General features: G+C 31.9%; 12 protein-coding genes across 12 annotated transcripts; 3 read left to right on the top strand and 9 right to left on the bottom strand.

Moving 5' to 3' along the window:
- Positions 1-196: 196 nt before the first annotated feature.
- Positions 197-1,975, bottom strand: BN7_2756 (putative transporter; the record flags this gene model as incomplete). The annotated part of the gene is made up of 1 exon (XM_011276670.1): positions 197-1,975. One exon carries the CDS (start codon positions 1,973-1,975, stop codon positions 197-199), a length of 1,779 nt encoding a protein of 592 aa, XP_011274972.1.
- A 2,042-nt stretch (positions 1,976-4,017) lies between these two features.
- On the bottom strand, positions 4,018-5,733 carry BN7_2755 (putative transporter; the record flags this gene model as incomplete). Its single annotated transcript, XM_011276669.1, has 1 exon — positions 4,018-5,733. The coding sequence occupies one exon, from the start codon at positions 5,731-5,733 to the stop codon at positions 4,018-4,020; it is 1,716 nt and encodes a 571-aa protein (XP_011274971.1).
- A 1,483-nt stretch (positions 5,734-7,216) lies between these two features.
- Positions 7,217-7,816, bottom strand: BN7_2754 (uncharacterized protein; the record flags this gene model as incomplete). Its single annotated transcript, XM_011276668.1, has 1 exon — positions 7,217-7,816. The coding sequence occupies one exon, from the start codon at positions 7,814-7,816 to the stop codon at positions 7,217-7,219; it is 600 nt and encodes a 199-aa protein (XP_011274970.1).
- A 655-nt stretch (positions 7,817-8,471) lies between these two features.
- On the bottom strand, positions 8,472-9,488 carry BN7_2753 (uncharacterized protein; the record flags this gene model as incomplete). Its single annotated transcript, XM_011276667.1, has 1 exon — positions 8,472-9,488. The coding sequence occupies one exon, from the start codon at positions 9,486-9,488 to the stop codon at positions 8,472-8,474; it is 1,017 nt and encodes a 338-aa protein (XP_011274969.1).
- An 820-nt stretch (positions 9,489-10,308) lies between these two features.
- On the bottom strand, positions 10,309-11,346 carry BN7_2752 (uncharacterized protein; the record flags this gene model as incomplete). The annotated part of the gene is made up of 1 exon (XM_011276666.1): positions 10,309-11,346. One exon carries the CDS (start codon positions 11,344-11,346, stop codon positions 10,309-10,311), a length of 1,038 nt encoding a protein of 345 aa, XP_011274968.1.
- A 561-nt stretch (positions 11,347-11,907) lies between these two features.
- On the top strand, positions 11,908-13,983 carry BN7_2751 (uncharacterized protein; the record flags this gene model as incomplete). Its single annotated transcript, XM_011276665.1, has 3 exons — positions 11,908-12,691; positions 12,772-13,861; positions 13,956-13,983. The coding sequence occupies 3 exons, from the start codon at positions 11,908-11,910 to the stop codon at positions 13,981-13,983; spliced, it is 1,902 nt and encodes a 633-aa protein (XP_011274967.1).
- Positions 13,984-14,075: 92 nt separating this feature from the next.
- BN7_2750 (uncharacterized protein) lies at positions 14,076-15,956 on the bottom strand (the record flags this gene model as incomplete). The annotated part of the gene is made up of 1 exon (XM_011276664.1): positions 14,076-15,956. The coding sequence occupies one exon, from the start codon at positions 15,954-15,956 to the stop codon at positions 14,076-14,078; it is 1,881 nt and encodes a 626-aa protein (XP_011274966.1).
- A 524-nt stretch (positions 15,957-16,480) lies between these two features.
- BN7_2749 (Internalin-I) lies at positions 16,481-18,295 on the bottom strand (the record flags this gene model as incomplete). The annotated part of the gene is made up of 1 exon (XM_011276663.1): positions 16,481-18,295. The coding sequence occupies one exon, from the start codon at positions 18,293-18,295 to the stop codon at positions 16,481-16,483; it is 1,815 nt and encodes a 604-aa protein (XP_011274965.1).
- A 759-nt stretch (positions 18,296-19,054) lies between these two features.
- On the bottom strand, positions 19,055-20,932 carry BN7_2748 (uncharacterized protein; the record flags this gene model as incomplete). The annotated part of the gene is made up of 1 exon (XM_011276662.1): positions 19,055-20,932. One exon carries the CDS (start codon positions 20,930-20,932, stop codon positions 19,055-19,057), a length of 1,878 nt encoding a protein of 625 aa, XP_011274964.1.
- Positions 20,933-22,050: 1,118 nt separating this feature from the next.
- Positions 22,051-23,028, top strand: BN7_2747 (uncharacterized protein; the record flags this gene model as incomplete). Its single annotated transcript, XM_011276661.1, has 1 exon — positions 22,051-23,028. One exon carries the CDS (start codon positions 22,051-22,053, stop codon positions 23,026-23,028), a length of 978 nt encoding a protein of 325 aa, XP_011274963.1.
- A 271-nt stretch (positions 23,029-23,299) lies between these two features.
- Positions 23,300-24,280, top strand: BN7_2746 (Retinol dehydrogenase 14; the record flags this gene model as incomplete). The annotated part of the gene is made up of 1 exon (XM_011276660.1): positions 23,300-24,280. One exon carries the CDS (start codon positions 23,300-23,302, stop codon positions 24,278-24,280), a length of 981 nt encoding a protein of 326 aa, XP_011274962.1.
- Positions 24,281-26,145: 1,865 nt separating this feature from the next.
- Positions 26,146-27,087, bottom strand: BN7_2745 (uncharacterized protein; the record flags this gene model as incomplete). Its single annotated transcript, XM_011276659.1, has 1 exon — positions 26,146-27,087. One exon carries the CDS (start codon positions 27,085-27,087, stop codon positions 26,146-26,148), a length of 942 nt encoding a protein of 313 aa, XP_011274961.1.
- Between the last annotated feature and the right edge of the window lie 835 nt (positions 27,088-27,922).

The raw sequence follows: 27,922 nt of genomic DNA, 5'->3' as shown, positions 1-27,922 counted from the left end.
ATTATTAAGTAGTTATATAAACTAGTGAACGAGAGATATATTATCATAAAGAAAAAACATGTAGAAAACCAACATAGTTCCATTTGATTTGCATTAAAATTAGTTGGAACTAATTGATTCATTATTTGATATTATTTGATTATATTTAAATGTGGATAAAGAATTAACCACCATGAATTATTGAAAAGAGAATGTTTTAATGTGAATATTGGAAAAATGAAGTTCTATTACCTAACCAACCATTCTTTGCCAAATAATTATCTTGATCAGATTCATTCAAATTTTCCCAATTTCTCAACTTCATCTTGTTTCTAATAATATAATAACCCTTTGTAGCCACCAACAAGACACAAAGAATCAAAATAATAATGAAGTTATATAATGAACCTTCTCTTAAACGAGGTAATTGATGGAATTTATAAACATTTTTAGAAATCATATAACCAGCATCGAAAAACATCATAAATAAAGCTGAAGATATTGCTCTCTTAGTATTTGAACCTGAATTTCTTGAAACCCAACTTTGTAGAATAGCAATGATATTTGGTGCACCTAATGCTAATATAACAACTGGATATGAACCCCAATAATCACTAATTGATTTCTCCCACCATGTCATCACAGCAGTTAATGGAATTTGCCAAATTCCAAAAAAGACAAGACAAACTAATGAACGTTCATTTAAAACTTCTGAAATCTTAGTCACTGGTGTAATGAAAATTATTAAGATAATTCTCCAAATTGTTCTTAATGAATATTGGGCGATTGATTGATGGAAAAAAATCCATTGTTTAATAACAAATAAAAGATAAACTTCATAACAACTATATGGAATCAATGCAACAAGACCAATTGCATATAATGGATATAGATCAAAATCTAATAATGATTTGACAACTTCTTTAGCCCCACCAATACTTGTATTGTTTGTAACACCTTTTGATGGATCATCTCTTAAGATACTATTAATTTGAATTTCCTTTTCACGTTCAGTTAATATTTCAGGTTGCCATTTTTGCTTTTTGGATAAACATCTTGGTAAAAAGAAGGAACAAATTAAAGCACCAACAAATGTAACAACACCTTCAATCATAAATGCAAATCTCCAGCCATCCATCACATATTTTGGTGCATATTCAATTCTAATACATGCATATATCAAATAACCTGTAATAATCTCTGCTAATGTTCTAAAGATCCATAAACATGCTAATCTCATTGCTAATTGATCTGCTGTAAAGAAATATGATAAATATAGGACAGTTGATGGTATAAATCCAGCGCCCACAGCACCCATAGCACCTTTGATACCCATTGCCACTGAAGTTTGATTAAAAGCAGCTTGCCAACATCCCAAAGCACAATAAACACATAATAAAATAGGTAGCCAAATATCAGGACCAATTTTCTTTGCAACTAATACAGAAGGAATTGCAAATATAATTTGTGTAGCTCTTTCAATATATTCCACAGTTGTTGTATCTGAACTAACAGTTAATGCTTCACCAACATATGCTGAACTTAAATATGATGAACCTCTTGTTGTTGAACGTTCTGGTTTAAAATTTGAAATTGATGTTGAACCATTATAAACATAGATATTCATATCAATATCATATGGCATACCAGCTCTTACAGCATCTTGGAAATTTGATTTATTGATGAAAAAACCTAACCACATGAATGAAAGAACAACCATGATTGTTAAGTTTAATTTGTTTAATAATTTTTTCTCTTCTTTAGCTGTCCATTTTAGAGTGGGATCATAATATATGATGTTTTCATATTTTGATGAAGAATATCTTTGTAACCAATATTCACCTTGTTTTGAATCTAAAAATGGATTTGGACATTTTGATTTTGGATTATTTTGAATAAAATTATCATCTAATGCCTGCTCTTTATGATTTGAATAAGCTGTTGGTGCTGAGTTTGTTGTTGAAACATCTTGATAATCTCTAAGTACCCCAGACATGTTGTACACCTATTTTTCAACTATCTGTAACATCATCTTTGAATCAAGATTGAGGATTATTGTTGATACTTATAGCATAAGCTTCAAGATTTACCTAAGCAATGAGCCCCACGATGTCACCTATAATCATATAATGCATATCACATTATGTTAGGGTCCACCGTCCCATATAATAAAATAAAATTAGAACAGTATTGTTTAGCAATGCGAAATTCCACCAAAACATTTTTTAAAAGAAGTAAACATTTTCTAAATTTCAGGCAGTTAATAAAAAAGAAGTTGAATGATCATGCAAGATTCTTAAATACGATGATATTTAAGGCACAATGAAGTAATGATTAAGTAATTTAAAAGTGATATTGACTTTACGAGCTCCTAATTTAAAGTCATTATCAGACCCTTAAAGAACCCCTTTTTTAAACCCCTGAAGTTTGAACCCCTGAGGCTTGAGCTGCTTAAGACATAATATAAGGCTATAAGCTAATAGATCATTAAGATGAAGGACTTGAGGCTATATTTCCAAAGTTTATCATCCTGTCTTGTAACATATGCACACGTTCAACTGAAAATATAGGGTTTGTTAACGTATAACTTCACCTTCCACTCATTAGCTGACTAGCGTATGTTTCCAAATATTGGCGGGAATATCTCCATAAATGGTTGCTATCTCCAGCAAATTTCAAAAGATTTAAACATATCTTGCTAGACTTCCTAATGTGGTAGAAAGTGGTGTATATGTGTAGATATAAGATATTAAGCAAGACTTAATTATGTTAACATTATGAGGATTTGAAGTAACCTGTTTATTCACTGCCAACTGGTCATCACTTTATCACTTTCTAGCTTTGTGATTCTATTTTAGTTCAAAGAAGGAAAGTGATTGTTTTGTTTTGAATGTTGATCTTTGATTTTGGCGATTAGATAATCAAATTCGAGATCTTTTCACGTGCTAGCTCATGTGAATATCTTCACAGTTCTGAATAATTAGAACGTAACTACAAAATGATTATAATTATAATGTAAAATAAAGGATAAGTAGATGGTTAAAGATACCGAAGCGTTAAATCGAGTGTTTTATGGGGTTTCTAGCTATATATATTTTACAATTTATCATTCATCATTTTATCATGATTATCGTAGACATGAAAAGAACTAGCTGCCCATGAACGCTATATCAGCGAGAGCTAATATTATAAAGTAATGTTTCAGCCAGACTAGATTATTGATCGATATTTAGAATATTGTTATAATTCCTACATCAAACCAAACATTGTTTCAAAAACCACAAGATTGTTAAGCGTCTATTGAGATTAGTTATATATTGTTAAATTCACCAATCATCAAAGAGTAGATCTAATCAATCCATTAAATTGAAGTTCATTCAATCAAAGATCAATTGTTTTTTAAAATTAATTCTAGTCTGAGAAACAAATTTTGAAATTATAAATTAAATCTGTTCGATTAATGCAGTAATTGACAAAGGGGCAAATACATGTGTAACTAACGATAATAAGATGGAAAAAATAGCTCCAACAAACCACCTATACGTCGGAAAAATCAAAAATCAGTTGAATGTAAACGAACTAAAAATTCGGGTAGAGTTTAAAATCATGTTCACTTCAAATAGTTACACGTTCTTTGTTAGAAAGGTATCGAATTTTTCAACCACGCAAAACAAAATCTCAATATTTGGTACATCCACTCTTATTTATAACTTTATAAATATGACGTCATATTTTTTAAAGTCATAATTATTGTGGTGGTCAGTGGTGAGTAGTTATGTAGTACAAATTTTAAGAAAACATCATTATATTGAAGCATTAACTACTTATGATTGAATAGATATATTACAAACTCTTCAACGAAAGAGACATTAAAGAAACAAAAAAGAATCATTAAAAAAACAAAAAAAACACATATAGGTAAACAACAACTTCCATATTTGAACAAAATAACCGCATTATAGATAGCTTTATAACTTGATTCATAATCAAAAATTTTCCCACCATGAGTATCATTAAGCAAATTTCCAGCGGAATTAATTAATGTGAGAATTGGAAGAATGAAGTTCTGTTACCTAACCAACCATTATTTGCCAAATAATCATCTTGATCAACTTCACTTAAACGTTCCCATTTCTTTAACTTCATTTTATTTCTAATAATATAATAACCCTTTGTAGCCACTAATAAAACACACAAGATCAAAATAATAATGAAATTATAAAACGAACCACCTCTAAGATCAGGTAATTGACCAACTTTATAAACAATTTTAGAAATCATATAACCAGCATCAACAAACATCATAAATAAAGCTGCAGATATTGCTCTCTTAGTATTTGAACCTGAATTTCTTGAAATCCAACTTTGTAATATAGCAATTATATGTGGTGCACCTAAAGCTAATATAACAACAACGTATGAACCCCAATTATCACTCATTGTATTATCCCACCATGTCATCACTGCAGTTAATGGGATTTGCCAAATTCCAAAGAAAACAAGACAAATTAATGAACGTTCATTAAAAACATTTGAGATTTTGGTTATTGGTGTGATCAAGATCATTAAAAGAACTCTCCAAACTGTTCTTAATGAGTATTGTGCAATTGGTACTTCACTTATGTATAAACGATTAATAGCAAAGACAAGATAAGTTTCATAACAACTATAAGGAATGAATGCAACAAGACCAATAGCATATAATGGATAAAGATCAAAATCAAACAATGATTTGACAACTTCTTTAGCCCCACCAAGACTTGTATTGTTTAAAACACCTTTTGATGGATCATCTCTTAAGATACTATTAATTTGAATTTCCTTTTCACGTTCAGTTAATATTTTAGGTTGCCACTTTTGCTTCTTAGATAAACATCTTGGTAAAAAAAAGGAACATATCAAAGCACCAACAAATGTAACAACACCTTCAATCATAAATGCAAATCTCCAACCATACATCACATATTTTGGTGCATATTCAATTCTAATACAGGCATATATCAAATAACCTGTAATTATCTCTGCTAAAGTTCGGAAAATCCATAAACATGCTAATCTCATTGCTAATTGGTCTGCTGTAAAGAAATATGATAGGTATAAAACCGTTGATGGTATAAATCCAGCACCTACGGCACCCATAGCACCTTTGATACCCATTGCAACTGAGGGTTTATTGAAAACTGCTTGCCAACATCCCAAAGCACAATAAACACATAATAAAATAGGTAACCAAATATCAGGACCAATTTTCTTTGCAACTAATACAGAAGGAATTGCGAAAATGATTTGTGTAGCTCTTTCAATAAATTCCACAACTATTGTATCTGAAGTTACAGATAATGATTCTCCATAATAGAATCTACCCTTATAAACATAAACACCCATATCAATATCATATGGCATACGAGCTCTTACTGCATCTTTGAAATTTGTTTTGTTGATGAAAAATCCTAACCACATGAATGAAAGAACAACCATTATTGATAAATTTAATTTGTTTAATAATTTTCGTTCTTCCTTAGCGGTCCATTTCAAGTTTGGATTATAATAAGTTGTATTTTCGTAATTTGAGGATGAGTATTTATGTAACCAAAATTCACCGTGGTTTGGATTTAAGAATGGATTTGGATATTTTGAATTTGGTTTATCTTGAACATAATCACCATCTAAAACCTTTTCTTTAGGATTTGAATAAGCGGTTGGAACTGAATTTGTCGTACTGAGTTCTTGATTATCTCTGATGTTCTGTGACATGTTGTACAAGTATCTCTTAACAATTTGAAAAACTTATTGAATGAATCAAAACATGAGGAAGATTGTTGATACTTATATTAACTTCCAATTCATATAGTACACAACTAAAACAGTAAGCCTACCACAATGTCATCTTAATATAGCCATATATCATGCATGCATGCATGTCTGGCTAAATTCAAGGGTCCATTGAGCACCAATATCATGATCATAATGTAGAGAATAAACAGACTAAAATGTGCTAAAACCTATTCTAGGCAGTGAATATCGATCAAAGAAGCTGACTGATCTTGTAGGCTTTAGTAAGCTCGTGATTAATTTAAGGCATAATGAAGTAATGATTAAGCAACGATTGTGTACAGTATCAGCTTTAAAGTTTACGAGTGAAATTAAAATTAGACCCTTCAAAAATCTTGATTGTTATAGCGAATTATCGCGATCTCCAGCAAATCTCATTGAGATCTAAATCTTGCTAGACTTCCTAATCTGGTATATAGGCGGTGTGTAAATGAGAACATGGTTTAACTGTGAAAATACCCTGAAATATCATGTTCATTCACTAGTCCACGGTCATCTATTGTCATACTTTGCCATTAATTCCACCGTTTTCGAGCAAAATGTGTGATTGTTTTGGTTTCAATGTTGATCTTTAATTAATTATTTAATCATTTGGCGCTGACATAATCAACAAATATGCACATCGCGAATTATGAAATTACGAGTTCAGCTTACATAATAATAAAATTTTCAATAGAATTTTTAATCGTTTAAGGGATTTGTTGATTCTCGAATGATTGGTCATAACTTGTAAGCTTCATGCTAGTAACGGAGTCGTCACCTGTACCAAAATCTTTAATCAAAGTATCATCCGCAATTAATATAATTGATGATTAAGCATGCCAATCGTTGAACTAACTTTTGATATCTGCTATCTTGTATATGAAAGTGTTTTGCATTTCTGAAATAATATTAGCATCTATTTAACTTACAGATATGACATATGACTTGTTCAAGCTCATCATCAAATAAGCTATACCTGTCCAAGGTACTATAGTTACCTAGCTGTTTACATGGTATTGGCTTATACAAGTACATTATCAAATCCACAGACGTTAATGGCATTTTATTATATTGGATTAACATCGATGATATATAATTGTCAATCTAAACGTTTAGTCTATTGTTTTCATCAAATATTGTAGAATATTTCATTCGATCTTATTGGCTTCCTATGAGATAAAGCATTCATAAGTTATTACACCAAACAAAGTACTTTTAGAACTCCTACATTTTGTAAAGACAGCTTTCTAAGTCGTATGTATAATATTGAAGTCTAACTGGTACATCAAGCCTTCAATGATTCTTATGAGATGATTATTATGATGTCTCCAACGGTTGATTTGTTATATAATTATAAGAATAACATAGTCGAGGCATCCCTATTTCTTTCAAAGTTCAATCTATATTCACAACGTCATTGAACTCAACGAAAATTATGATAGAATTTCAAATCACCTTTTGTCTCTTTATAACTCAAAGAAACCATACTATTATTACAATCTAATAAATTGAAAGTTCCATATGGATCAATCACTGTGATTTCTTCGTGAAGTGGTAGATGTATATAATTGAATGTTTCCAATCTGAGGAAAACCATTAACCATAGAAGTTCATTTATAACACTTCTCACATCATTATCAGTTGATTCTCTGGGAATTAAATTGATATTAATTTTACCATTCTTCATGAAATATTCATTCTTGATCATTAAAATATATTCCAATTCATTTCGGAATCTCCTTTTAAACCAATCCAAGTTTTTAATACTATCTATAATGATTTCACCTTTGAAATTTTCAAGCCACCCAAAACCTTTCGGGATTTTAACATCAAGCATATGACAATCTATGACTCTATCAGTTGGTAAATTTTGGTATCTTTCATTTGATTCATCATCTGTAATCACAATGAAAGATTTTGAAAAATGACCACTTAAAGCTGGGAACGCTTTTACATAATTGAATATATCGTCTGGGACTTTCAAATTGTTGAATATCATAAAATGAAGTTCAAGAGGAAGCATGGCAGTTAACTCTGTTTTCTGTATCTTTGCATTGTAATAGTGATAGAACAAAGCAATACCAATGATAATATGGTTTCTATAATGAAACACTTATATATCAGCACTTGGGAGCTGTTTATTCACTCATGCTTATCATTTTGGAAATATTCTCAAAATTATATCCAAAACCAACAGCCGAAGTGTACACACTCAAAAAGAGCTAAACAAGTCCTAGCTTCACTCAGCGCAGAGAAATTGGTGCAAATGAGAGCCCCAACAATCATTCTGTATGAAAATCAAATTCTTCTAGTATGTCTCTTACTATACTTTGTATGCTGTTGAGTTGAAGCATACTTTGAGCCGCCAAAAAATCTTGAGAGGTAAACAAGCCGGGCTCATAACCCCGGAATCAAGCAAGTACTATCAACTAAAGATGTACTATTCCTCTTATCAACTATTTTGTAATGATCTAAAGCTTCGCTGAACGTTTTGATTAATTAGTGGATCCAATATTCAAGTCAAATGAAAGACAGAAATCTATTTAAAGAGTTGAACTACACGATACCAGTACATTCATTATAACACTTCAATAGATCTACTGCATAAAGATTAAACGATCAAACTTAATGCATATTGATTCTTTGTAAATTCTCAGGGCCTCATGATATATAGTACATCACATAGTAGGACCATATCTATCTAATAACTCTGAATAGAGGGCTTTTGGACACAAGAAATTCACCAATAAAAGTCCAGGCATTTGATATGGACTAATTTCAAGTAGACCCAAATTTGTTGCTTTGAAATTGGTAATAGAATCAAGAGTAGCCGAGCCACTAATAACAAGTTCCCTTAACTGTGGAGCATCAATATTGTCCATTGAAACAATCCCAGTCTCATCTAGACTTGAATCATCCATAAAGGCAAATGTTATTATATTCTTGAACATTTCACTATTAAAGCTAAGTTGTGCTTTACATGTACCTGAAATGTTTATATGACATGGTAAGGGTATTGATTGATCGAAGCTGAAATCTTTTTCCAAGTCTTTAAGCCTTAATACATTAACATTGGGAAATTTTGACTTGAGCTCAAAATCTTTCTTATTTGATGATCTAATAGTACAGAAATGTAAATAATTGGAAGGTTCTAATATTTCAAAAAGCCATCCTGATAAGGAAACAGAACGTGCAAATGGAATATTCAAATAAGTGATAACACCATTTGGAAATGAAGATAACGCCGAAAAAAACCAATTAATACTTTCATAGATAGGTGTGAATATACCTGCATACCAAAGGTTTATAACCATTGTGAAAGATTTTTTATATTTGCTCCATATACTGAGATGTCTCACTAACAAAGCTAAAGACTCTACCCCCTTTGGTCTCATAAGGTTGTCAATATCAATATCAATATCAAAGATAATAAGACCTCGAAACTGAGAGAGTGAATTTATGAAATTATTGTTATTCAATAATTCGGTCCAAATATTAACACATTCTGTTGGTAGTGTTGAATATGAATTGATACCTTTATGATCTGTAATAACTCGAATTTCTTTTAAACACTCTCTTCTAAACATTGATGGCATACAGTTTAAGTAGTTGACTTTATCTTCTGGTCTTTTCATCAAATCAAGAATTTTGAGCTGAAGTTCATGTGGTAGTTTATGTAGTATTGATTCTGACATGTTGGTTGTATCTAAAAATTCAATAATATATCGTTTGATTTGCTTGCTAAAAGCTCAATTGGTGAATAAGTTAATCACTTATTCTATAAATCAATACCCAAGGGGAATACGGGCTTTTTAAAGCCAAAAAAATCAATTGGCATTAGTAACTCATAAAAATTTTCTGTTCATACATGGGAAATATGATAGAGTTTGAAATATTCAAATAATCTTCTCAAATGAACCACTAAACCCAAATTACCAGATTAGGGAAAAGCAAGTAGGACACATATTGTAGCAAAGTGTCGTTTCTTGAACCTGACCTTGCTACATAGCAATAAGTTTCGTGAAGTATTTCTTAAAATTTTACCTCCTATTGTTAAGGGTTAAATATACGGTAAGCCCACTACATCAACAATTTTATGTCTTCTGAAAAACCTTCATTACACCATGTCGTTTGGTATACATATTAGAGGAGCAATCTACTAGTTCGTCAGTGGAGCTTATTATTTTAGGAAATATACAATGGTTGCTCTACATATAGAGTTGATCTAAATAAATTTTGGATCTGAAGCCTTGAGGGATATTGAGAAGGTATAGTTCATCAAATGACTCGAACAGAAAACCCAAAGATCTTAAAGGCCAAAATTAGCACATACATGCTTGTAGAGACAATTCTACCAGAACTAGAGCCGAACGAAAAAATATTTCTTGATTTTGAAACTGACTCGAAAGTGATTCAAAAGTCAATGGTGTTAAGATTTTTTTTTGGCCAGAACTTAGTTATCTCCGCTTCAATCCGCTATTGAGGCTTGCCAACTTCCACTAAAGCTCTTTTGATTCAATCATAATCATCTTCAATATAATTAACCAATAAAGGAGCAGGTCCAGTATGTGATAAATTGATGGATATATCATCTTTTGTTATCATTGGCCCTAAGTCAAATTGAATATGAGGTGAACTGATATCAAGAAATGTTAATAATTTAGCGTTCAAACGTCTTATAGAACGTAGTGACATTGAGCCTCTAATCATTAAAAGTCTCAAATTTGGAGCTTCGATGTCTTCTAAAGATGCAATTCCTGTTCCTTCCCTCTCAGCCGAATCATCATAGCTAATCGTAAATGAATCTTTGAGCATATGTGAATTCAACTTAATCTCAGCTTTACAATTCTCAATTGATAAGATTTTTGGTAAAGTTGATGTTGGGTCAAAGCTAAATTCCTCTCCTACTTCATTAAGCTTCAAGTGGTCAAGACTGGGAAATGGTCTATTGGTGTTTAAGCACTTGATGTTAGTATTTTTAATAGTGAGTCTCTTTACCATATATGAAGGCTCTAGAATCTTTAAAATAGAGTCATACGAGCCACGTAAACAGAGATCTCTTCTAAATGGTACCTTCAAATAAGTTATTACACCATCTTGGATATTGCGTATACACCTCAAAAAGGACTCGGTGTACCCATTTGTAATATCAGAAAAACCATCATTTCTTATATTAAATTTCAATGATAAATGTGATGCAAGGACAGTTTTTTTCTTGTGCTCATCAATCTCGTAGACCAAAGGTAATAGATCCATTAAAGCAAATGTATCACATATATCAAGATCCACTATGACTAACCCCCTAAATCTATGAATAGCTTTGACAATCGAATTATTATTAAATGATTTCAAAAACAAGAGACACTCTTCTGGTAATGATGAATATATAGGATTTCGAGGAATATCGATAATAACCCTGACATGTTTTGAATATTCGTGTTGCAAGTGAGGAAGTATAGCAAGGTAGCTAACTATATCCACTGGAACTTTTAGAAATCCTAATATATGAAGTTGAAGTTCAAATGGGAGGAAATGTAATATTGTATGTGTCATAACGATTAATCTTAATTGTTAAGCTATAAGGGTTCAGTGAATGTTTCAGGATGCGGTGCTTGACATATATCCATCATTTTTGAAATTTCTGAGATTGGGGGATTATCTCTATTTAGCTTCCAAATACCACTGTTTTCTGTTCAAATATATCCAGATGAGGTATTTTCAAAAAAAATAATCTTCTCATCATACTAGCTCCTGCTGATACTAGTAAGGCTCTAGTGGGATGAAGTTGCATGTATTCATCATGCTTCCAAAATTTGTTACCCACGAAATGGAAAAGGACTTTAAAAATAGTTCGATAACAGAAGAGCTAGGGGATGAAGCAGATGTAGTATATTGTTAATAGTACTAAAACCCATAGATTAATCGTTAAGCACACTACATCAACAGCTTTTCGCGACCGATTATGTAATTTAGATTCAAAAATTATATAATATCTATACGCGTCGCGCCTCGCTAATTTTCCAATCAAGTTTTGAGTGAGGTCCCCATGAACGTTTGAAAACCCCAATTGATTATTCTTTTGTTTGTCGTGGAACCTATATTTGATCCTGAAGAATGTCGGAAAGGTCTCCAAAAAGGCGTCGAGTGGATTCCCTAGATCAATACAATGGAGCTAAAACAACAATTTTATCGTTACCAGATGAATGTTTGAGAGAAGTAACTAAGAATTTGACTCAAAAAGATACTTTATCGTTATTATACTCACATTCACATTTCCAAAATGCTTGTAAGGCAAGATTATACAAAAGAATCATCATTACTGAAGGAACACATAGTACTTATGCTACTCAATTAGCCAATAACAACAAATTAACTTTATTAGATGGATGGGGAGCCATCAATAGGTTTTTTAACAAGATTTACACCAGTCAACGTCTATTAATTGAACCAGAAGGGGCAAAATTCGTTGAGGAAATCATCACAATGGATAGTCTCTATAGTCCAGGTGCTTTAAATGATGAATCTAAATCTTCAGACTTGAAAAGTAAAATTGAAACTCTGAAAAATCATTGGCCAATAGTTATGAATAGTTTTGTTCGTTTGAAGTATATTCACGGTTATAAGCTCTCTTTTGAAAAACTTGTACAATTGAACAGTAATATAACTTCAAATTTAAGGGAACTCTCAATTGGGATGAATGAAGAACTACTCTTGGGATCATCTCAAAATTATGATATACAATTACCAAAGTTGAAAGTTTTGAAGCTCAATTTTCTTAGAGAAGTAACAAAACAAGATGCAAGACCTTTCAGAATTGAGTATTGCACAACTTTGGCTAAAATGCTCACTATCAATGGATCAGCTGATAATTCAACTCTAGAAAGATTAGAAATTAATGGTACATCAGGTGAACTAGATGAGAATTTCAAATCAAGACTAAGGAAAGTCGCACGTTCAAGGGTTCAAGCTTGACTACAGCGTATTTAACCGGATTTGAGAATGGTAATTCAAGGGCAACACATTTTTTGGCACCTTATTGTTCCAACGGGTTGGATGTTGAAAGTGATTATCCAGAAGAGGATGTTGACTCAGATATTGGTCTTGAAATGGATGGTGAAAAGGATTTAGATGATGATGTTTTCAATAAGACTTCGAAACAATTTGAAGTTCATTATTTAACAGGGGTATCAAAGGCCCTCAATGAGTATAAGAAACAACCAAGGAAAAATAGAAAATTTTCAAGAAGAAAAGCGAATTCTGAAGATTATGAAAAGTTCTTGGGTAATGTGAGATTTAAGTATTCTGATAATAGCTTTCCATTTCCCCCAAATGAAATTTTGAGTCTTTTGCTACAAGGTTTAGCTGACAATAATATAAGATTGTTGAATGTTAAATCATTTGGAGTTGCAAATATGAACTTTGATAAAAGAAGTTTATTCTTAGGATCACCTTTATTGAAAAATTTGGAGAAAGTGCTTCCCAATATTAATGATCTTGAAACATTGGATTTCAGAAATGTTACACACGAAGCATACATAGTTGATCGATACGGAAGTGTCAGCCCTGAAGAAGAAGAAGCATTCAAATATGACCATACCCCATCTTTTCTCATTCATTTTATCTATGGGAATAAAAAAAAATTTGAAAAGTTGAAAAAACTGGTATACTTTGTGACCCCAAATGTTGATGCCGGTGACCCTTACCGTAATCACTGTCATACCAATCATTACGCAAAACTATATGAACAACTAAAAGAGTTCACCGTCAAATCTCCAAACTTAGAAGAGTTGGTCGTTTTTGGACCTGTAAGAACTCAATTGAGACATTTTTATCGTTGTCTTTATCAATCATCTGCAAAGAACACTTTGATGAAACTAACATATCACCAAACAGAATTGATATCCAAATTAAGTTCCAAGATTATCAACGCAAGAATTTTCAGAAAGTTCATCAAACATTCAAACCTGAAAGTGTTGGAAGAGTATCACACTGGATGCTCACAAAAACTTACGGAACATTTCAACCTTACTACAAGATTAGAAAATTACGATAATAATGAGTCATTGAGGTATAATGAGTATACAATGTTTTTCAAAGAAGAGTTTCTTTATATTTTCGGTGATGATGCTAGAAGGTTTTTTAGACTCTGTCTAAACTTAAAGAATTCACACTGTATGGGTTTACATTTGAAAAAAATAAAAATATTTGGGTATAAATGTATAATTCAAAGCCTCTTAATGTTAACTAATATTCAATCATCGCTTATATTTGTGGCATATAATCTAACATCGGTAACGGTAACCAATCTTTTCAGAGTTCTCTATACTAATCATATCCAACCCTTCTGGCCATGATCCAGTAACAAGGTTTTGTACTTTAATCAAATAACTCTTCAAAAACTGGTAATACATCGACTCAAAAATATCAGAGAACTTTCCACCGAACTTCCAATACGGGCATATTAAGGCTAAATCGGTTAACCGAGGTGCTATGATATCTTTGAAATCAAATATTTGAACATCCTTAGGTGGTTGACCCCTTGAACCTGTTGAGTAGATCCTTAATCTTTGAAGTTTTGGAAATAAACATCTTGAAAATTTCAATGAGGCTGCATCAATTGAAAGAAATTCCAAATCTTTTTTAAACCAATCTTTGAAATGAATCGTTTTTTCAACTTCTTCAAGTCTCAAGTATTTCAATTTGGGATAGTTCTCAGCCAAATTGTCCAAGTTACGCAAGTTTGCACAACCTTGGATAACCAACACTTCTAGCTCTGGTGCATTCAATTTTGGAAAAGTACCTAATGTTTGATCGTAAACAATCTTCAATTTCTTTAATCTTGGAAACAAAGCTGATGTTGGATATTCACTCCAACGTGGAAAACCTTTGAGGAATAGACTCTTGAGATTTTTCATATTTAAACCATCTAAAAGATGATGCTGACCGTTTTCAATTTCACCAACAACTGAGTTCTCTAAAAAGTAGTATCGACGAGCTTCACGATTCCTGTATATATTATGTAAATGATTATCAATACTACCAGCTGAAATAAAGAATCGTTTCAAACTTGGAAACACATCAATACCTTCGCAGGCAAGCGTGCTTGCCTTGACATATAATGATTCTAAATTAGGAGCATCAATGTTCCCCAAATTGAAAGCCATAAGACCTAGTTGTCTCACAAAAAGCTTCTCTAATGATGGTGCTCTAATATTGTTTACAGCATTGATTCCATGACCTAAAAAAGTTAGACTAACCTCCTTTAACTTTGGTGCATCAAAACCCCCTAGTGTATCTATGTTATTGTCATTTCTACGAAAGTCATCTTCATCAAAGTCTTCTAAAGATTTGGGAGTCCATCTATGATTCACATCAAGATATTTCAAATTTTGACACATTTGAGTAGTGGGTCTGAAGTTAATCCCACTTCTATCGATCTTTAAGGTTTCAGGCAAGATAAAACCATCATGGAATCTAAATCTCGACCTAACACCAACAATTTTTAAGCTCTCCAACTTGGGATGATCAGAAATATCTAGAATTCCTCTCTTGATCAAGTGTCTTTCAACTATAAGCTCTTTAACATCATCCACATCAGCGGTTGGCGTGTTATCTAGTAAATCGAGAACAGAATCTGCCCCATCCACACTAATTTTATGATTTAATGGGATGCTGAAGTGTGTGATCTTGTCAATGGGTACCTCCATTAAATATGTTAGGAGAAGCTTTGCATTGGTGATATAAGTGGGAGTGAAACTAACTCCGGCCTTGGGTGCCCGAATGTTCACTTTTAACGTTAATGATCTTGGACTCTTTTGAATAACCTGCTGAATTTTTTTTAAGACAACTGAAATATCTAAGAAGGTAAAGAAGGTGGTGGTACAATCTAGGATAACAACTCCTTTGAATTCATCGAAGACTCTATCAAGAGCTTTATGATCACATAATTGATCGCCCGTGACAAAACAATCTTTTGGTATGTTTGTTGCATCAAACTGAACTTTCTTTTCTGAGTATGTGATAATACGAATATAACTAGCCATATGTGGATAAAGTAGTGGAATGGTGGTTAAATAACTGATCAAATCGTCAGGATCCTTCAAATGGTCTATAACCTTAAGATGGATCTCATATGGGAGAAAATCTAGAATTGTGGTAGTCATAATGGGTATTTATATTGCTCTGGAATACTTATGATTGTTACAAGAGAGACTAAAAGTTTCACCGCCATACACAGAAAAGTTGTTTTGTTTTATATTATATTTTTTGAGCATAAAAAAGAACTATAGTGTTTCTGTTTACTGAGCTCTTTGCATGAAACCTGGAAATCCTCTCATGTAATACGCGCTGGTGCAACTGATATTATAGAGTTTAGTATAATAGCACAGTATTCAAGTAATACCTCTGAATGTATGTACTATAGCTAGGGTATTAATTGATACGATGGCATCAACTGTGATAGCTAATTGATTGAATTATATTATGACCAACTAGTGGCTTGGTAAATCTTGTAATTACTGTACAAGACCATAATAAATGCCGATGCCTGTATATAGGTCAACTGCTACATACAATACAATTGTTAGATATTGATTATTTATTGTTTTAGTGTAAACTATTTATGTAAAAAGATTCTCTGATCAAACAGTCATATTATCAATTTCTAGTTCTTTCTCCTATTGTCGTTTCATTCCATATCACCATTTCCTATGTCCTTGAATATTCTCATATCATTGTTGATGCTTTCAGGCCATATACCAATCCTTTCGCTATATGAGCTAATGAAATAACTTTGTAAGTTTCTATAAAACCTTCTTTTAGTTACAAGAACCGAATCAGTATCAAATCCTTTACCAGTAAAAGCTAAAGCCTTCAATTCAGGAGCGACAATATCACTGAAGTCAAAAGCAAAAGGCTCTTCAAAAATATCATTCACTGATAAGTTTAAACTTCTAAGCTTTGGAAAATAACATCTTGATACTCGTAATGAACGAACGCTTACAGAAAGAAACTCAAGTTTTTCCAACATCCAGTTTCCAATTTCAAAAGAACGCAATCCATCCATGCTAATATGGGTTAAATTGGGAAAGTGTTCACATATGCTTTTCATGGATGTTAAATATGAACAATTTTGAAGGCACAAAACCTCTAAATTTGGTGAATCTAAACTGCAATAACTTGGAACGGTATGTTTGTCAAGCATTAACTTCTTCAAGTTTGGGAATGATGCATTAGTTGGATACTTATCTGAGATCGGGTTGTTCTTCAAGCGTAAGCTTTTGAGATTTTTCATATGTAATCCCTCCAAAATGTAATGACCATTCTCAATTTCACCAAACTCTGCGTTTTCTAAGAATGAATAGTCTGATTTTTTAGAAATGTTATCATCTATTGAATCTTTATCATAATCCTCGCTAAATGAGATATTAAATTGACGTAAAGATGAGAAATCTTTGAGACCGTCACATTGGAATGATTTAGTCTTTATATGAAGATTTTGTAAATTTTCAGCCTTTATAGACCCCAAGTGGAAGTTATTATTCGATTTGACAGTAATGCTTTCTAATAAAGGAGCTTTTATATTGCGAATTGATGAAATTATTCTTTTATTCAAGTCGAAATTGATAACTTTCAATCTTGGTGCTTCAAAATTTTCAAGTGAATGCTCACAAATAGCATTACTTGGTGTACCAATTTGACTATCAGTTTCAGTCACTTCCAAATATTCTAGCCTGGAACACATTGTAGAATTGAGCTTTATGTTGAGTCCGCTATTCTTTATATTGAATGCCTGTGGTAAAACTAATGAATTATCGAAGTTGAACCTTGGTCTTATGGCATCGAGTGTAAGAGACTTCAAACATGGATATTCTGAAATATCTAAAGTGTTATTGCTCAAAGATTCTTCAATACTAATTGACTCTGTATCCTTACTTGATGCTTTTAGTAAATCTAATATGATCGGTTCTACTTTTGTTTCCTTTAGTAAAATATAATTATTCACTGGCAATCTCAAATAGGTAACAACCCCTTTTGGTAACCTTGTAACGCCTACCAGGAGAAGTTTGGCTGGCTCATTATATGAGTCGTATCTAACATTACCATTATTCCCAGTTCTGATGTTGATCTTTAACTTGATTGAGTTAGGATTCTTCTTAATGCACTCTTGGAACCTCCAAAAAACTTGAGCTGTATCGAGAACTGGGAGTAAATATGTTTCACAATCCAAAATGACAATACCTCTAAAGTTATCAAGCGCTTCTGAAAGCCTTTGTGGAACACATAAATCACGAAATGTAATCAAACATTCTTTTGGAATCTTTGACGAGAAGGGCAATCTCTTTTCTGAAAAGGCGATTATACGAACATATCTTTTCATAAAAATGTCTCTCAATTCAGGAATTGCTGATATGTAGCTTATAAGATCTTGAGGGTTCAAGACGTTGTCAATAATCTCCTGATGTAATTCAATTGGGAGATAATCTAAAAATGTTGTAGTCATATTGAATGTTTCTAATGGGTATAGCGATTATTTTAAAAATGTGTGAATCAAAAGAAAGAAGAAGAAAGGAAGGAAAATGGAAACGTCTATTCTTTATACTTGTTTCATAATTATCTCTACATTATGCTCGTGTTGTGGTTTTCTGTTGTTTAGTTAGTGCTCTCATTTGTCAATTATTTTGGATTCTAAATTTTCTCTTCAAAACATCTCAATTACTGAGGCTTTATTATGAGACAAATAGAGTGTTTATATAGCCATGAGCTATTGTATACAAAGCTCAAAAGCTTGTATGATTATATTGGCCTAGTAAGTATAGGGTGCACTATTAAGTGTGTGAATAAAATATCATCATACAATTTCATAGTGTACTAGATAGTAGATACGTCCAAAACTTCGAAAACCACAGTTTTGATGTTTTGATACGTATGAAGGACATAAGAGCTCTGGGATGAAAGAAATATTGATGTGAGTTCCAATACAAATATTATTAACCCAAATTATGAGGTTCAGCTCTGTATATGTTTGTGTATATGTTCGTGTATTTTGATGTAATTAGTACCGCCGAATTATTCTCAACTTTATACCGCAAAGTATTTTGTTGGTCAGTTTAACCATATTGAACATCAGGAACGGTGTATATAATTAAGAGCGCTTATGAATACTAAGTTAACAGAGTCGACGCCATAAATGTGAGTGTGATGTTTGTAATTACTACCTAGAATTAATGTGCTAAATGATTTCAATGTTCATAAAAACCCACTATGAAATGTTTGAGTATACAAGTTTGACATCGACATTTTTCAAAACTCTAAAAGGTAAAATCTCGATTCCTGAAGTTACTTGACAGTTCTTTATTATGATTGATTTTAATTTTGGGTATATCCTATTTGTAAATGGACCAACTGATGAAATACTGTAATTTTCGATGGTTAATTCATTCAATTTTGGAGCAATTACCTTCTTGAATTCGAGTTGCTTAAAGGGATGACCATTATTGATTAATTGCAAAGTTTTCAGTTTAGGAAATCCACATTTTGATAGTATTATTGGACGCTCACACATTTTAAGCTTTAGACTTTCAAGATTTTCAAAAACTGCAGTAGTATTGATCTTTAAAGGTCCAGGTTTCATAGAATGTGATCCATTACCTTTATAAGATACACTCAGCTCAGCAAGTTTGGGAAAAATTTGACTGATGTATGTATATAAGTTTTTAAAAAATAATTCACATCCAAAGTGTAAGAACTTGAGCTGTGGAGCATTAAAATTGAAGGGAGCATCTAGTTTAGAAAATACTGCATATGCACCATGAGAATATCCGTCTATATGAAGGGTTGTCAACGAGGGAAATCGGGCATTATTATCTTTGTCAAAAAATAATGAGACAAAGTTAACCTCCAACAATTCTAATTGCTCTAGATTAACCATTTCCAACCATTGTAAAATCTGTTGATGTCTTGTAATTGATCCATTCCTAGCCATGCTTAGAAAAGACCAGTCGTTGTATTCTTTAGCATCTTCATCAAAATAGAACATCGGTGGTTGTTGCAAATCAACTTTAAAATAATCCAAATTGGTGATATTTTCAAACCCTTTGGAGATAAACGAATTTGCTAGTATTTCAAAATTTTCAATATTTTGTGCCCTAAAGCCATTAATAGTCACATCAGTTCTTGATGAACAAATAGAAAATTTTATTAATGAGTCTGCGGTGAAATTTTGAAAAGTGATTCCATTATTTAGCCAGGGGCCCAATTTGAACTCTTTCAATTTCGGGAAGTTCAAATCAATCATTGAAATGGTGGTTGGATGCCTATCTCTTGAATCTTCAAGCGATAAGTATTCTAAATTTTGAATCCATTGAGATTTCAATAGCCCTTGAGATTTGAAATCCATAGGATGTGAAGCAGATGAAACAAGCTTTAAGCTCTTTGGAAACCTAAACGATTTGGGTAATGTGAATTCTTCGTGTAAATTCACAAGTGATAAAGATTCCAGAGCTCTAGAATATTCAATATTGAAACAAAAAGTCTGAGCAAAATTTTCGGACAACATATACTTAACTTCTTTCAATTTTCGAAAATTGACTGCAATTTTTGTATTTGGTAAGTGATGGAATGAAGGTAATACCTCAACATCTGGAAAATTAATATGAGATATTCTATGATTCAAATCAAAGTCTAGAAACTCCCTCAGCATTGCATCAGGCAAGATTGAGAAGCGGTATGACCCATAAAAGGTATATCTGAATATTGTTTGTTCATGAACTGCTTCGAGAAAATTCTGCAAATCATTATCAAGATAAAATTGTGCAATATTTCCATAGTCATGACATTCCATTAAGACAAGACCCTTAAACTTTTGAGGTTCTCTCAAAGCATTGGCTAGCTCATTGGAGTTCCCATGGGATATCAAACAACCTTCTGGTAACATATTGTATTTTGTGTGATTAATTTTATCACTAACCACCCTGAAATTAGCTTTAAAATGGGAATTCATCGAAGGAACAACCTGTAAATAGTTCAATATATCATCTGTTTCAACCAAGTATTGTTCAAGGAATAAGACCTTTATCTCAAAGGGAAACATCTCTAAGATATTTGTCATCTTTGATAAGCTAGCTGCTGATGATACCATTAAACCCCTTGAAGAGCGTTTACTGTCAAGTGTCTACGTTTGATGAAGCAAAAGAACAATAAAATGAAATGCTCGATGTTGGTACTTACACTCCTTATAAGCTTAGTAAGCTATCTGGCTTTTTTTTTTTCATGGTAAAACCGAACGTTTTGAACAAATCCCAAAATTATTCTTTTACTTTTCAGCTTTCAACTCTTTGATAAACTGTTTTCCAGCGCTTTGGATTTGATCTTTTTATTGCACCTACGGCCCGTTCGTTTTTGAAACAGCTATATGGACTTGTTGCTCCATATTTATGTAATGATAGATGGGATATGTATTAGTTCATGGATGAAGATACTAACAAAAATATAAAATGCTACTTTGAGAAATTCATATAGCGTCAATATGGTGATCATAGTATCGACCTATAAGCTTATATATGAAGAATTTTGAAAATAAAGCATTTGTCAAATTCACTATCGCAAATTAACTGTTTTATTCTGTTGAGACTAGTAAATACATAACTGGTTGATTCTACAGATGAACTGATTAATACATGGGATAATATTCTTTTTCAACGACGGTTTTTCATATATCATGTGTAGTAGAATATCTAGTTATAATAATAGTCATAATATAGTCTCAGGTCCAACTGAAAATCTAGCTGTTATATCGCATGATCTTCCAAATATAATCGTCCTTCAAAGCTTTCAAAGCATCTTCAACTACATGAGCTATTAGCTGCCACTTGACATAAAAGCCGCTATCCCACTTATAGCCATTATCCTTACGCGTGTACTTATACGACGTGAAAATATTCCGCTTACTTTATTTAATGGTTACCTGGTTACCAAATTTTAAAACTGCAGTGGAAAACTTTTCATGTCATGGATACTACGTCTTCTTTAAGGAATTCAACCTTGAATTTTGTACTAATTTGACCTATACGGCCGACTTTATTGCTGGTGAAGATAGTTTGAAGTTAATCCAATAAAACATGCAGATATTGGCTAACGATTATCAAAACAAGCTTTTGAAAAGGACTACAAATAGAGAAGCATTCCTCACTTAACCTTATTTTCTGAGAAATTATCAATGATTGAATAGGATAACTCATAAACTCACAAATATTCAAAATGGTAAGCGCTCTTTCTGAAGCATTTAAAGATTTTAGACCAAATCCACCAACATTCTTACCAAAAGATTATCCAGACTTAACCGATAAAGTTGCATTAATCACGGGTACAACTTCAGGTATTGGTTATGAAACTGCTAAAGCTTTATTAAAGCAAAAGGCAACGGTGATTTTGATTAATAGAAGTACAACAAGATCTCAAGATGCTGTTACCAAAATGAAATCAGAACTTGATGTTAATATTAATGACGATAAAATTCATTTAGTTGAAGCAGATTTAAGTGATTTAGGAAGTATCAAACCAGCAATTGAAAAATTAATCAAAGAAACACAAATAAACAAGATCCATTATGCAATTTATAATGCTGGTGTTATGAGACCACCAAGAGGTACTCTTACAAAACAAGGATATGAAGCACAAATCGGTATCAATTCATTATGTCATCATCTTTTAAACAAATTCATTGAACCTTTATTACTCAATGCTGTTGATAAATCCACAAATTTCAATCCAAGAACAATTTGGATAGGTTCATTAGCACATTTTTCATCTCCAAAAGATGGTGGTATAGATTGGGATAGTTTCCAAAATGCTGAATTATCAGATTCTACTGTCTCTTATGCACAATCTAAAACTGCAAATACATATCAATCATATATCCAATCTCAAAGACTTAAAGATCAAGGTGTCTTAAGTTTTACAATTAATCCTGGTTATATTGGCTCTGATGCTGCAAGATCAATGGGGAGTGTTGTTAATTATATTTGGAAAAAAACTACATATCATCCAGTTAAAGGTTCTTATGTTGTCCTTTTTGGTGCTTTGTCTCCAAATATTGGATTGGAAGATTCTGGTAAATATATTGGTCCATGGGGTGAATTTAGAGAACTTAGAGAAGATATTGAAGCAGGTTTTACTAATGGTACAGCTGCTAAATTTGAAAAATGGGCTGATGAACAGGTTGAACCATACTTATGATGCTTCATCTAGACACAAATTCAACAGGCTCGAGCTTTAACATTCATTGTGTATATTTAGATCAATATATTTCGAAATTTTGATAAATTATGTGACAATGTTATGGATGTACACTTTAATTACCCGATTGGGAAATCAAGGAGATTAAGATATCACGATCAACAAATTTAAAAGCGACATAAAGACATAAAGGTTAAACATCAACTATCAAAGATTACAATTGAGTGATCCAACTCTCTATATTTTATCACTTCATATATAGATATTCATCATGGTTAGCTTCCTTCTAGAAGCACTTAAAGATGCAAGTCCATCAGCTCCAGGGTTTTTACCAAAAGATTATCCTGATTTAAGTGATAAAATTGCATTAATTACAGGTTCAAGTTCAGGTATTGGATATGAAACTGCCAAAGCTTTATTAAAACAAAATGCTACAGTTATTATGGTTAATAGAAATCAAGAAAAAGTTTTAGATTCAGTTGCCAAAATTAAAAAAGAATTAGTTGATATGGATTTAGATTCTAAAATTTATTTAATTCAAGCTGATTTAAGTGATTTAACAACTATAAAACCTGCAGTGGAGAAATTTTTTGCAAATAATTCACAATTTGATAAACTTCATTATTCAATTTATAATGCTGGTGTTATGAGACCTCCAAAAGATTCTTTCAGTAAACAAGGATATGAATTACAAATAGGTACCAATGTTTTAGGTCATCATCTATTAAACAAATTAATTGAACCTTTAATTATAAATGGTGTTGATGCAAAGCAAAATTTCATTCCAAGAGTTATTTGGTTAGCTTCAATTGCACATTTTGCCTCACCAGCTAATGGTGGTATAAACTGGGAAAGTTTTAAAGATGGTGAATTTGGACAAAGTAGAGCAGCTTATGGACAATCTAAAACTGGTAATATTTATCAATCATATGTTCAATCAACAAGACTAAAAAACCATGGGGTTATAAGTCTTTCTGTTCATCCTGGATATTTGGCTTCTGATCTATCTAGATCACTTGGATCTGTTGGTGATTATATTTGGAAAACTGTTACATATCCACCTGTTTATGGTTCTTACTCTGTTTTATTTGGTGCTTTGAATCCAGATATTGAGTTGAAAGATTCTGGTAGATATATTGGACCTTGGGGTCAATTCAAGGAATTGAGAGATGATATAAATCAAGGGCTAGCTGATGGTACTGCTTCAAAATTTGAACAATGGGCTGATGAACAAGTGAAACCATATCTATGATCGATTGTGACTTTTAATATTTTCATTCTATGTGGAATTTCAAAATGGTTTCCAATTTTGATGTAAATTTTAGTAATAATCAAATTGAGATCTTTGTATGTTCCCCCAAGAAAATGAAATAATGATAACATAAGACAAAAGTAATAACCTAAATCAAATATAATAATAGTAATTGAATTGATATAGTAAGGGTTTTGTATGCTCGAGCGGGAAATGATTTGGAAACATCTTTCTAATGGATTGGATACTCTTAAAATCACACTCATTAACAGCATGTAGAAAAATGACAAATATAAAGGAGCACCATATTGTTTTGATAAAGACCAGATTGCAAGCAGAAGCATAATCACCAAAAGCTCCAACATAACCATACTCATAAAAGCCCAATACCAAAAATCAGTATCATTGTCCCCTGGAATCTGTCTTGCTGTTCCTGATTGAGTGTTTGTTGGGGTCATGATTCTTTGCAGTTGTTGTGTCCCTTCATTTGAGACCCTCAATGAGTCAACTTCATCCATTATTATTCTTCCTTCATTCAACTGTGCTCTCTCCAATATGATTTGGGCTCATTAATAATGAATTGGCTTTCACCGCTGAAGTTGTAATTGAATTGAGAAATTGCACTCACTTTATATGATCATGAATTTAATTAGCCGCTGTGGTTGTTTTGGAATATTGTGAATCTACAAATAATTGGAAATACAAAAATGATGTCGTAATATATAAAATGGAAACAATGATATTTGAAACAATATTTAAATGAGAAATAAAAAATTGAAGAGAACCCTGATTCATGTTTTGACGTTTTTCCTTTAGATTTATGATTTTTCTTATTACATTTGATATATAATTGCATTAGCCGCTGGGTTGGTTGGTTTGTTGGTTTGTTGGTTTGTTGATAAATGATGGAATATATAAGCACTCTTGATTATTGGTTTATGTTTGTATTATTGAGAAATAGGTTGAAATTGTGTCTAATTTAATGATGATTGGTTTTTAATTTGAATGTTGATTGTAGCTTTGGTGTGGATGTATGAGATTTGGTGATTATGAGATTTGGTGATTATGAGATTTGATGATTATGAACTATATTTATATGACACTTTGAAGATTTGATGGCTCACTACTCTAACAAAGAGACACTTTTGAAGTCTTCTTAAAAGGTAATTTCACCAAATATCCAGTTGATTAACCAGCAAATGCATTCTTTCAAAAGGAATACGGCTATTGTTAATAAAGCAAATGTGTGAACTTTAATCACTCCATTCTCAATCCTATCCATACTTCTAGCACTCAAAAAAGACCCGAATATAGCACTCACCAATATATTAACCAAATATTTTATTTTGGGGAAAGTTGTAAGTCCATATAAACAGCAAACCCAGAAATCAGTGCTTTGAGACAGATCTGATGGTAAACCACCATTCACGATACTTTGAAGAACCCAATTAACCGAAGATATAATGAAGTACATATTTAAAACTGCAAAACCAAGTCTAACAAAATTCTTACGAGTAACCAAAACGAATGTATTAGAAAACACTTCATCATTGTATATCAGGTTCTGTAAACAACCTTCAATTGTTTCTGGGATGCTCAAAAACGCTGCAAATAAAGATCTCAAGTTCATATTTATAAATGATTTCTAGCAAAGTCCTTGACGAGATTTATAATAATTTTAATTGCACTAGTACTATAGGAATATGAAAGTTCATTGATTGTTTAACTTTTTTTAAATGGGTTTGCATAAACACAATAATTTTTTTGTAACCACAAAACCGCTACATGTATACCATCATGGAAAAAGCAAAAACTAAAACCAAAATTAATAGGTCTAATATACAAGTCATAATGGAATGATGTTCTCAATTGTCACACTTCTTGTACGTAATATATCCTGGAATGAACAATGTCTTCCCATCATCAAAAAGTTCACCTTCATCTTCTGGATTCTTGAATTTTTCTTCAACCGCTTTACGTAAAACATCTTGAACTTCGCTATCTTTCAATTTGGTACCACCAATAACAAAGAATGAATGAGTTTCATTTCTATATTCAGTAGCATAACCATTATATTCACTTTCAAGATTACCACCAGTATGTTCAATAATATTCAATAAATTTTCAATAACTTTTCTAACATTTAATTTTTTGGAATTTAAACCAAGTGCAAATTTAAATTTTCTTAAACTACCTATTGGAGAATAATATTTTTGGAAAACTGGATAAAGTTCTTTATTCTTATCATAAGCTTGAAATCTTTGACCTTTTGGTAAACTTGAACCATCTGCAAAAAGAGCATTCGTATCAGTTGAACATTCAACATTTTCTAATCTATAACTATCTGATAAGATTTCAATAAGGCTAGATCTTGGATCATTCAATGGAACACCATTTAAAGGTTCTTTATGTTCATCTTCTTCATCTTCAACTAATCTGAAATAATAATTGCAATCAATATTACCTTCACTGAATTCGTAAGAAACAGGTAACCTTCTTTCCACACCAAATGGATAACATTTAACTCTAATTTTTTTGGAATATCTTCTGAATGGTGTAATATTCTCATTTAATCTCAATTTATCAAACCCATTACAGGCATTATTCAAAGAGTACTCATCAACTGAGCTAGACTTATTTGATTCGGTATCAGAATTAGAATCAGATTTGTATTCATAATCCGTAAGATCTTCATCATCCTCATCATCTACATCAATTCTTTGATCTAATGGATAAGGACCTTCAATAAACAACATTTTTCTATCTTGTAAGTTATCATCATTTCTAACTGCATCAAAAGAACCCATATATTCTCTATTTGGACCTAATAATCAAACGATTTGATAATCAATACCAGCTAATTTTTTTTCAATAAATCTATGTTTTTCTTCCCTTTCTTTGAGTTTTTCAATATCAACCATTTTGAAGTATTATTGAAAAGACTGTCCTTTAAGAGTATTAACCAACTAATTGAAACCAAATTTACATTCAACAAATACCTTTAGGATTTAATATAGTTGAAAATATTTTCATTATTGACCTGCAAATGTTCTCATTTTTGACAATCTTGATAGTCTTTGATTTTCTCTAACTATTTGATATTGAGATTAAAAATCAGTCAATTGGGCAATGATGTGCAATCACAATCATTCTTCTTACAACAGTTTCACAATGTAGATTGGAAAGCATGAGATCATATAGTTCTTTGGATGTACTTTATATCAGGTTAAAAGTTCTGATAAAGCTCATAGAAATCGCGACCAAATGTTGATCCAAGATTCTGAACATCGATATATTGAATAGAAACTGAAAGCAATTGAGTTGAGCCCAATGAAGAGGTACATAAGATGTTTCAAATCATCGTAGAGTCCACTTTGCTCAACATTTAGTTCATTACATCTTGTTCAGTATATAGGAATTGCCCTTTGGGAAATATCAGTATATTTTACACTTTTATTTCCTAATATGGAAGTCTAGCAATCGCGCACCAAAAATTTAGGCGCGTTTTCAAGTAAACAAAATCAAAACACAAAAACAAAACAATGAAAGAGATAAGCAATATTGACCTATTAAGCCCTCTAAAAGGAAATTGGTGTTTATCATTCTCATATTCACATCACCAGATTTATCACTAAGCTTCAA

Source organism: Wickerhamomyces ciferrii, contig 00070, assembly GCF_000313485.1.
Source record: "Wickerhamomyces ciferrii WGS project CAIF00000000 data, strain NRRL Y-1031 F-60-10, contig 00070, whole genome shotgun sequence".
NCBI lineage: Eukaryota > Fungi > Ascomycota > Saccharomycetes > Phaffomycetales > Wickerhamomycetaceae > Hansenula > Hansenula ciferrii.
This window is presented reverse-complemented; position numbering and strand designations above follow the sequence as displayed.